Source organism: Lactuca virosa, chromosome 6 (assembly GCF_052849685.1).
Source record: "Lactuca virosa cultivar CGN04683 chromosome 6, Lactuca_virosa_CGN04683_v6, whole genome shotgun sequence".
NCBI classification, from domain to species: domain Eukaryota; kingdom Viridiplantae; phylum Streptophyta; class Magnoliopsida; order Asterales; family Asteraceae; genus Lactuca; species Lactuca virosa.
Window position 1 is genome coordinate 129653376 of NC_136431.1, and position 10292 is coordinate 129663667.

General features: G+C 37.6%; 1 protein-coding gene across 1 annotated transcript; it reads right to left on the reverse strand.

The window, feature by feature from the left end:
• Positions 1-663: 663 nt before the first annotated feature.
• LOC145121939 (uncharacterized) lies at positions 664-1835 on the reverse strand. The gene is made up of 4 exons (XM_079057619.1): positions 1652-1835; positions 1233-1535; positions 1058-1127; positions 664-898 (listed from the first exon to the last, which is right to left on the reverse strand). The coding sequence occupies exons 1-4, from the start codon at positions 1833-1835 to the stop codon at positions 664-666; spliced, it is 792 nt and encodes a 263-aa protein (XP_078913745.1).
• Positions 1836-10292: the final 8457 nt, after the last annotated feature.

The following is a 10292-nucleotide window of genomic DNA, read 5'->3' on the forward strand; positions in this document are numbered from 1 at the left end:
AGAAATACCAACTTCTGAGCATCCTTGAACAATCTTGAGCATCATAGAGAACTTCATATCATACTTGGCTCATCAAGGACCAAGATGGTCCAACTTGCGCCATCATGGTGCAACAACAACTCCATAACGCAACAAAATCTCTAGATGGCACAACAACATCTCCAAATGGTGCAACAGGTAATATGGAAGGCGTAATAACATCAAACTTTGAGAAACAACATCACCATGGCGCAACAGGCACATGCATGGCGCAATAAGGCAATGCATGGTGCAACAACAAGCCTCATGGCGCAAGAGTAAACATGATGGTGCAAGAGAGAGTGATATGGTGCAAGAGCATCACTCTTGGCCCATCTCTTTATCATATTGCACAACAAGGTTCCCTTGTTGCTCCATATCACTCCCAAGTGCTCCAAAGTTCTTCCAGTTGCTCCAAACCCCCTTCTGAATGATCCTTTCCTTCGGCACTTCATCCGTTCCTTTGTCAGTCGATCCATTCCTTTCTCAGATGATCCGTTCCTTTATCACATGCTCCATGAACCCCAAGTGCTCCATTTAGTTCCAAGTGATCAAAATGCTCCATGAACATAATCCAAATGCTCGAGTCACATTTAGCAAATAACATTTTGAAATAAAATTCATAAAACCAAACTTTAATCATTCTCATTGCATATTTTGCATCAACTGTTTGGCAATTTCATCCCGTAGCTGGTTCATATATTCACGCTCCGCTTTAGTACCATGTGTTGGAATCTCAACTTCATCATCATCAACGGCTACATTGTTGTTCCGAACCGAGACATTTGGTTCATCATATCGTGCAAAATACTCATCACATAGTCTCTCTCTTCTTATAAAATCATGAAGTGCGAAACGTGCATGGGTAATGTTTTGTTGTCTATCCAACAACAATGGTGTCATCCTCTTCAATATAGGGAATCATGCTTTCAAGACACCAAAAGCACGCTCAATGACGTTCCGAAGTTTTGCATATGCATGGTTACATTTTTCTTTATTGGTTAGTGCAGGTCTTAGACGGAAACCTCCAAGCCAATACCTCACATTACGATACGGTGCCATAAAACCTTGAATGCTTGCATAAGCGACATCACCAAGATAATGTTTATCTGCAAAAATGCAAAAATGCGAAAAAAATTAATAAATAAATAAATAAAAAATAAAAAATCAGTTTTTGAACTAAGATAAAACTATTTAAATAACCATAAACTTACCTGGTGGTGTAAACAGGAATGGTGCATGTGGATTTGCTAATGCTTCTGATAACATTCTAAAATCATGTGTTATCCCTTCCCAACTGGGCACAACAAATGTAAACATCATGTTGCAGTCACAAATTACCAATACGTTTTTGTAACAATCCCCTTTTCCCCTACTTCTATATAAATCTCGTTTGTTTGTAGGGATAATAGCATGTATCAAAGTCCCATCAAGTGCACCAACTTCTCCTTTGAAAACCCGTCGTAGCCTCCTATTATGTCCCAGAATGTTTTGATTCGTATTAAAAGAAGTTGGTACTATAATGTCATGTGCAAAAGCAACATTTTTTCCAACACTTCATGAAAAAATTTATGAATTGTTTTCTTTGAGTGTTGAAATCTTCGCTTGATAATCACATAACGTTGGTTATGACCGATCATCATAAAAAACATAGCCATCTTTTTCTCAGTTGATACATGTTTGCTATCATTTAACGCGTAATTTACTCTAAAAAGAGCACATAGTCGGACAAAAGATTCATAGGACATGCGTATTACTTCAATACATTGAAGAGGATTATGGTGAAGTAACTCTATCATGAATTCATGTCCCGTCATTTCCCAATCGTTGTCCCGCGCTCGTTTCACACCCCTCTTCCAAAAGTAGCGGACGTACAAGTATATTAGAATTATGAGAAGTATCTTTTTATCGTGATCCATTAGGAACCTATTAATCAACCCAAGTACCAAATAAAAAAACATAAAACTTAAGTACCAAATAAAAAAAACATAAATTTCAATTACTAAATAACATGACATAAAATTCAAGTACCAAATAACATAACATAAAAATCAAGAAGCAAATAACATAACATTCAAGTACCAAATAACATAACATAAAAACTCAAGTACCAAATAACATAACATTCGAGTACCAAATACCATAAATAACATTCATGTACCAAATAACCAAAAAAAATATAACCACATAGTTCCAACACATGCAATTAAAACCTAAACAACACAAATATGTAAGCCTAACGAACAATCTTTCCATCCTTTAAAACTCCTAAACTTGTAGCAGTCATCCAGATCCATCCTCTTAATATATGTGGATCATTGGGCAAATTTACCCGCATCTCTCTTATATTCATGGTCCCCTAAAAATGTAATAAGCAGCAAATCTTAGAGGGTCTACTGGGCCTAACTCGAGCAACTCTAACTTCTCTAAACATTGAGGAATTGTAGGCCCTTGAGTAAAATGTCGTAGAGCTTTTTGCATCTCTAGTTCTAAATCGTCAGGAGTAATAGAAGCTTTAGGTGAGGCGCTAGAAGATGGATCAGGTGAGAAACTAGGAGCTCGATGTCTAGTAGTTGCGGGTTTAGCCCTTTTATTTAGGATTGCCACAAGGTGAAGTAGCAGAAGGTGAAGCAACAGAAGGTGGTGGTTGAGTAAAAGGCTCACTAGTATGATTGGAAAGGTAATCATCCTCATCTATGTTAATATAATAGGTGTCCATAAGTTGTAGTTGTGTGACATAGCAAGAAGATGATCCATGTCCCGATGGTGTTTGGGATGTGGCATAGCTAAGATTACCAGAGGAACTGTTTCCATCAAAGAGTTCTGCACAAAGCTCTAAAAACACAAATGGGACAGCTTTCAAAGAAACGGCTTTCGGATGTCCCTAAACCCAATCAATGTAACAAAATTAGTATAAGAATATTTTCCAAATATATTAATAAAATACATATAAATATGTGTGTGTGTGTGTCTATATATATATATATATATATATATATATATATATATATATATATATATATATATATATACCTTTTTAAGGTCTTCCCACTCCTCATTAGTTAAGTTAAAAGTGCTTGTTTAAGGATTGTAAAGGTTGCCACTTTTGTTTTTCAAGTATAAACACCCTATGTATTTGGCTTTAAGATTGTCATAGTCATTTTCCAATTGTCTTTGAGTCAAATCAACGCCATACTTTTCCTTAATGGGTGTTCCTAACTTGTTCCATGAATGTTTATGCAAACTCAAACCTTTTATACCCACAGTGTGTACTTCAATACAAGTACGCAATAAGAATTTTATCTGCTCATTGCTCCATGTATGTTTATCTCCCATTGCTAATAACAAAAACAGAACATATAGAGTACATTTCAGTAACTATTTATCACATTTCAACAAATTGTTTTGATGTTTTATCTTGAATTTTTGATGTTTCAGCATCTATTTATGATATTTTAGCTTAAAATTTTGATGTTCCAGCAAGGAATTCAGCAAGAATAAACAAAAAAAATAAGGATGTTGCGACGATTTCAGCAGGAATTCAGCAACATTCAACAAATAATCAACAATCATCAATGATTCAGCAAGAAAAAATAATTGTGAACAAAATATTCAGCAAGAAAAAAGAAAAAAAGGAACAAACAACCTACCTGATGAAGTCGAGTAACCGGACGAGGAAGGAGGGTTCGTCGGGGAAGGATGTTGCAACGGTGAGGAGCAGTGACGGCGAGAAGGTGGCGACAATGAGAAGACTCCTATGACATGAGATGAAACCGGAGAGAGCACGGGAGTCGATGAGAGAAGAAGTCGTGTGGTGCTATTTTCTTTGAGAGGCCTGTTTTTTTTTAGGATTTAGGTATGAAGAGGTGGGAAGAGGTAATGCAAATTCTGTCCCCAAATGAACACGCGCAAAGGTTTTTTACTCAGAAGACTTCCAAAAAACAAACGACTGCGAAATTAAAAGTGTTGCGCGTGTGCTACTCCGCGCATCAATAAGAGGTTCAAATAGTTTTTTTACAAAAAAACAAACATCACCTTGGAGTTAGGGGCAGTGATGTTTGCCCTCAAGATTTGGAGACACTATCTTTATGGGATTCAATATACCATCTACACGTATCACAAGAGCCTGAGATATATTATAGATAAGTTGAATCTGTATATGAGGCAGCGTAGCTGGCTTGACGTGGTCAGGAATTATGATTATGAGATCCTTTATTATCCAAGGAATGCCAATGTGATCGCTGATGCTTTGAGCCACAAGGTGGCTAGTGCTCCTCTAAGAGGTTTATGTTTGAGGACGACCATCATTTCACCGCTTATGGATTTGATCAGGGCGACTTAGGCCAAGGGAATCAAGAGGTAGAATTAGAAGATAAAGAAGATAAGGGGTCAAATTGATGGATTTAGCACCGATCGTCGAGGTTTATTGACCCAGTGTGGATGAGTTTTGGTTCCGGTTTCTGGTGGGATCCATCATACATTGTTAGAAGAGGCGCATAAGTCTAGGTTCTCATTTCACTCTGGAGCCTCGAAGATGTATCGAGACTTGAGAATTAGTTATTTGTGGACCTGCATAAAGAGGGAGATAGCTTGGTTTGTTGAGAGATGTTTGACTTGCCAGAAGGATAAGGCTAAGAACCAGAGGCCGAACGATAAGTTACAACCCTTGGAGATTCCCATGTGGAAATGCGAACGTATAACTATGGATTTAATCACAAAGTTTTCGAGGAAGGCCAAGGGATTTGACGCCATTAGGTTGATTGTCGACCTCCTGACCAAGAGTGCCCATTTCCCTACTATGCGGGAGAATTCCTCGACCGATAAATTGGTCGATGTTTATGTACAAGAGATCATTGCTCACCAGGGTCTACCAGTTTCCATTATATCAGATCGAGATTTCCAATTCACTTCCAGGTTCTAGAAGAGGTTTCATGAGGAGTTGGGCACTTGATTGCACTTCAGAACTACTTATCACCCGCATGTAGATGGGCAGAGCGAGCGGACTATCTAGACGCTCGAGGATATGTTGACGTCTTGCGTCATTGATTTTGGAGGGAGATGGGATGTTGGATTTGGTGTCTAAGCCTATAACTATAACTGGTATGTACTTGACCCGATTGTAGCATGGTCCTTTTGGGTTGCCTTCACCAGTGCAATTTGATATGATGGATTTTGAGAATAAGGTTATTTATGGTTTATTAATATATTACAAGTATATTATATTAATAAGAAATTATTTAATTAGTATTGATCAAGAATTAATTTATTAATTTGTGATCAAAAGAGACTAATTAAATATATGTGGATTGATTATGTAAATCAATCATTCTTGTAGTGTGGGCTAATGATCCATGATTATGGGCTAAACTAATCCATGGATAGTCCACGGAGGTTAAACCCATGGAGCATGAGAATGTGGAAAGTCATGGGTTATTAGGGTTTACCAAGTGTAACCCTAGCATGTCCAACACTATAAATAGAACCCTCCATAGACCAAAATTGGTTGCACCTTCTCATTGAGACAAATAGATTATTCTCTTAAACCATCCTCTTGCATATTGGTGTTTGTGAACGATTAGAGGCATCATACTTGAGGTGCTCAAGCTTTCAAGGGTCAAGAACTACAATTCCTTCAAAAGGTATGTCATCTATCTAGATGTTTTTTTCAATTAGCAATTTGTGTGCTAGTTAGAACAATGCTTTGGAAAAATTTAACATATGCATGTATAAAAGAGAAAACATAGATCCAAAGCATTTAGGGTTGCATGTGCACCATAGGAGTGTTGTAGTGCTCAAAACCCAACAGTGGTATCAGAACCTAGGATTTTTTTCCATTATATTTGATGCTTACTAGTTTTTCAAAGCTGAAAAAGTCGAATTTTTTGCCTCTGAGTGGTGAACTCGCCGAGTACATGAACATACTCGACGAGTCCACTCTGTAAACAGGGCAACTCGGCGAGTCAGTTCTTGCACTCGACGAGTTGAAGGCCCTGTTTGCATAATTTCGAGTTTCTTGGCCTGGTATGGATTTGGAACACTACCACAAACTGTTTTGAATCGTTGGAAATCTTTTTTATGATATGGTAGTGCTTGTACTCATCCAACCACAAGATAATTGTCAAAGTTTTAAAATCATTGCTGTTTTATATGATAAACAAAGTTGCTTTTAAATTGTTGATTTGAAATTGTCTTGCATATGAGTTTAGTTAGATCATGAATCATGTGATAATTTAGTTGTTAGAAAAATGATCGAAATGGTGTTTAATGACCTCCATAGCTTGTTCTCAAGTTACGGAAAATGAAATGTCTCTTCATTAAAATCAAATTAAACTCATAGGTTATGGATGTGAAGAGTTTTGACAAGTTTCAAAACATGCCCTCAAGTTTTGGAATTTGCAAAGTCTCATTAAATGAAACTTTAATTTCAAACCCTAGAGTTTTAAAAGTTAAAATTCAACCCTTATACTTTATAATATTAGAAGTTTAATAATATATATATATATATATATATATATATATATATATATATATATATATATATAAAGTCGGTCTTACCGTTACTAGGCCTCATTCACGAAGCCGGTCTAAAAGGGGGGTATAAGGTTACTGCCTATAAAATGGTAGTTTAATGGGTGTCCACTCTCACCCACCGCTTCCTTGACTGGTGGAGGGTCGTTAGCCGAACGGGTAGGATAGGACATTAATTCTCCCTCATTAAAAGTATAATGATAAAAATATAAAGTAACTAAACTAGTAATAAAATTCCCAATCTTAGTTACTTTAGGAAAATGTGAAATGGTGCTAATCCATGAAATTACACTTTGCACCTTGTTAAGTCGTTAGTGGAGCGTGCGTAGGTAACCGACATACTAATCTGGGACTAACAATGTGTGGCAAAGGATAACTTAGTGTTAATCATAGATCAATGGAGCGTGTGTGGTTAACTTTCACATTGATTAGATGATTTGTAACATTGGGTGTACCAAGCTAATTTGCATGGTTATTCACTCCTTGTTTGTGATCCTCGGCATCCCAGTCACAAACTTGAAGGGCACAATCGAGATTTAAACATGCCATTGAAAAGCTCAATGAATCTCAAAGATCTAGGAATTTCAATCCAATTAAAACTTAATAATCTATTTCGTTTTTCATGGTGGAAATTGGTAAATCGTCATTTACCTACCTTCAAATATTTTACAATTGGATTACGGCATCCCTCTTTGCAATTGTAGAATATTGTGTTGGATCCTAGCCTTAATATTTCATATTGGGTGTAATATTAAGGATTATCATCTAATCTAAACTTTGTTCTTCTTCTTTTACAGATGTCTATCCCAAAAAATGCTTCCAACCCAATCCCTTCAGGCTCTTTCTCCCTAATGAATCTGTGTGGGAGGGTCATTTTTAATGGCTCGAATTTCAATGACTGGATTCGAAACATCAGGATGGCTATTCGCTATGAGGACAAAGAATATGTCCTTGATAAAGAGCTCAAGCATATTGATGTCACCACTGCTACTCCTGAACTAATCGTTAAACATACTATTCATGAGAGGGGATGCGACAAAGGTGTCGTGTCTAATTATTGCAACCATGACTGCAGAGTTGCAGAAGTCCTATGAGGACTAATATCCTTATGAAATGTATCATGATATGATGGAAAGATATCATCAAAATTCTCAGCAGGAGAGGTATGAGATCATGCCTCCATGATCACAACCAAAATGAAGGATGGTGAACCCATCAGAGCCCACTTGCAGAAGATGCAGAGATTCGTGGACCGCTTGCTTAAATTAAATGTTAATTTTGATGAAGAGTTGGCCATAGATATTATTCTACACTCTTTGCCTTCTTGTTATGGTTAGTTTCGTATGACCTATCATATGAACAAGGAGGAGGTCACTCTTAGCAAGCTTCAAGGCCTTATTAGGACTGCAGAAAGAAATGAAAGGCAAATCGGTTGTGTCTACTCCTACTACTACTTTTTGCCCCTGTTCTGGCAATTGGACATGGGAAGGGAAAGAAGAGGAAGGCTCCCTACAAGAGCCGCAAACGCAAATCGGACATGTGTCTACTCCTACTACTAAATTGATGTGTTCAGTTATGTTCTATGTCAGAAGAATCAGGAATCAGGAAACAAATTGCAGGACAATAAGTATGACTATGTTCCATGTGTTTGTCCGCATAGATATCTTGAGAACAAAGGAGTATATGATCATTATCTGGCGGACGCGTCAATGACTAGGTCAGAGTTCGACAGCGGCTTTTGAAAGCTTACGATTGCTAAGTCAGATCATGACGTACATTAGCAACAATAGTTATTAGACTTATCCAAGTGGGAGACTGTTTGATTTGGTGTCTAAGCCCATAACCATAATTGGTATGTACTTGACCCGATTGTAGCATGGTCCTTTTGGGTTGCCTTCACCAGTGCAATTTGATAGGATGGATTTTGAGAATAAGGTTATTTATGGTTTATTAATATATTACAAGTACAATATATTAATACGAAATTATTTAATTAGTATTGATCAAGAATTAATTTATTAATTTTGTGATCAAAAGAGACTAATTAAATATATGGGGATTCATTATGTAAATCAATCATTCTTGTAGTGTGGGCTAATGATCCATGATTATGGGCTAAACTAATCCATGGATAGTCCATGGAGATTAAACCCATGGAGCATGAGAATGTGGAAAGTCATGGGTTATTAGGGTTTACCAAGTGTAACCCTAGCATGTCCAACACTATAAATAAAACCCTCCATAGACCAAAATCGGTTGCACCTTTTCATTGAGACAAATAAATTATTCTCTTAAACCATACTCTTGAATATTGGAGTTTGTGAACCATTAGAGGCATCACACTTGAGGTGCTCAAGCTTTCAAGTGTCAAGAACTAAAAGTCCTTCAAATGGTATGTCATCTATCTAGATGTTTTATTCAATTGGCAATTTTTATGCTAGTTAGATCAATGCTTTGAGAAAATTGAAAATATGCATGTATAATAGAGAAAACATAGATCCAAAGCATTTAGGGTTGCATGTGCACCATAGGAGTGTTATAGTGTTCAAAACCCAACATGGGATTCCTACCTTCCTTTAGTTGAGTTTTTGTACAACAACTATCATTTTAGAATCGGTGCAGGTCCGTATGAGCTCCTATATAGGAGGAAGTGTCAGACTCAATTTTTTTCGAGATAGGTCGGTCATATGGTCATAAGGAGCACTGAGGTGGTACTCCAGATGACAGAGCTTATCCAGTAGATAATGCAAAGGTTGTAGACAACACAGAGCTGAAAGAAGAGTTATGTTGTTAGGCGACAGTTCGAGTTTGACTTTCAAGTTAGAGATATGTCTGTGCTAAAGTTATCACCTTGGAAGGTATGTTATATGCTTAAAAAAAGTAGGGCAAGTTGGGCCCTAAGTTCATCGCACCCTTTCGAGTGGTGGCCCGGGTGGCCAAGGTGGCCTACCGGTTAGATCTGCCTAAGAAGTTGAGCGAGATTCATAGCACCTTCTGTATTTCCCAACTTCGGAAGTGCTTGGTGGATGATACAACAGTAACTCCATTGGATGAAATCGAGGTTGACGAGCACCTGAACTACATGGAGAGACTAGTGATGATTTTTGATAGGAAGACGAAGACCTTACGCAACAAGGTATTGTCGTTGGTCAAAGTGAAATGGCAACACCGGAGTGGCTCAGAGTGGACTTGGGAGCCCGAGGTGGAGATGCATGAGCACTACCCATTCCTGTTTGTAGATGAGTATTTTGAGGATGAAATCCACTTCAAGTGGTGGAGAATTGTAACATCAATTTAAAGGTAAACATCACCTTTAAGTTTTGGCAATTCAAGTCTTAAATAATGAAGTTTTGTAATTACCATGACATGGTAAAGGATGCACCACGATGTGGTCAAGGACAGATGAAACAGGCATTCATTTGGGTTCTCATGATATTGCATGATGTTGGCCACGACATGACGACGACCATGTCGCAAAACCCTAATTTTTCGTCCTTAAGCCCTGTTTAAGGGGTGTGATGGCTAGCGTTTGCACACCATCTACCTCCACCACTTCCCTTTCGACCTAGAAGCACCCATAGGCACCATTGTCGAGTTTTTTAGGTTTTTTTGTAATTTTTGATGAGAAGAAGAATACGAAGAAGGTATCCATGTGTGAAGATCCAGCAAGCAAGCTACTCCACTTTCTAGCTCATCTTCTGGACCATTTTGAGTCTTCAAGTACCAACCTTTATGTTTCGTGCTTC

What these genes read in the sequence shown, in the direction of transcription:
- LOC145121939 (XM_079057619.1), bottom strand. Translation starts at nt 1,835, where the DNA reads ATGACGGGACATGAATTCATGATAGAGTTACTTCACCATAATCCTCTT. An exon ending in TATGTTTTTTATGATGATCG is followed by an intron (nt 1,536 to 1,651) that starts GTCATAACCAAC and finishes ATGACATTATAG; the next exon opens with TACCAACTTCTTTTAATACG. An exon ending in ATTCCTGTTTACACCACCAG is followed by an intron (nt 1,128 to 1,232) that starts GTAAGTTTATGG and finishes GCATTTTTGCAG; the next exon opens with ATAAACATTATCTTGGTGAT.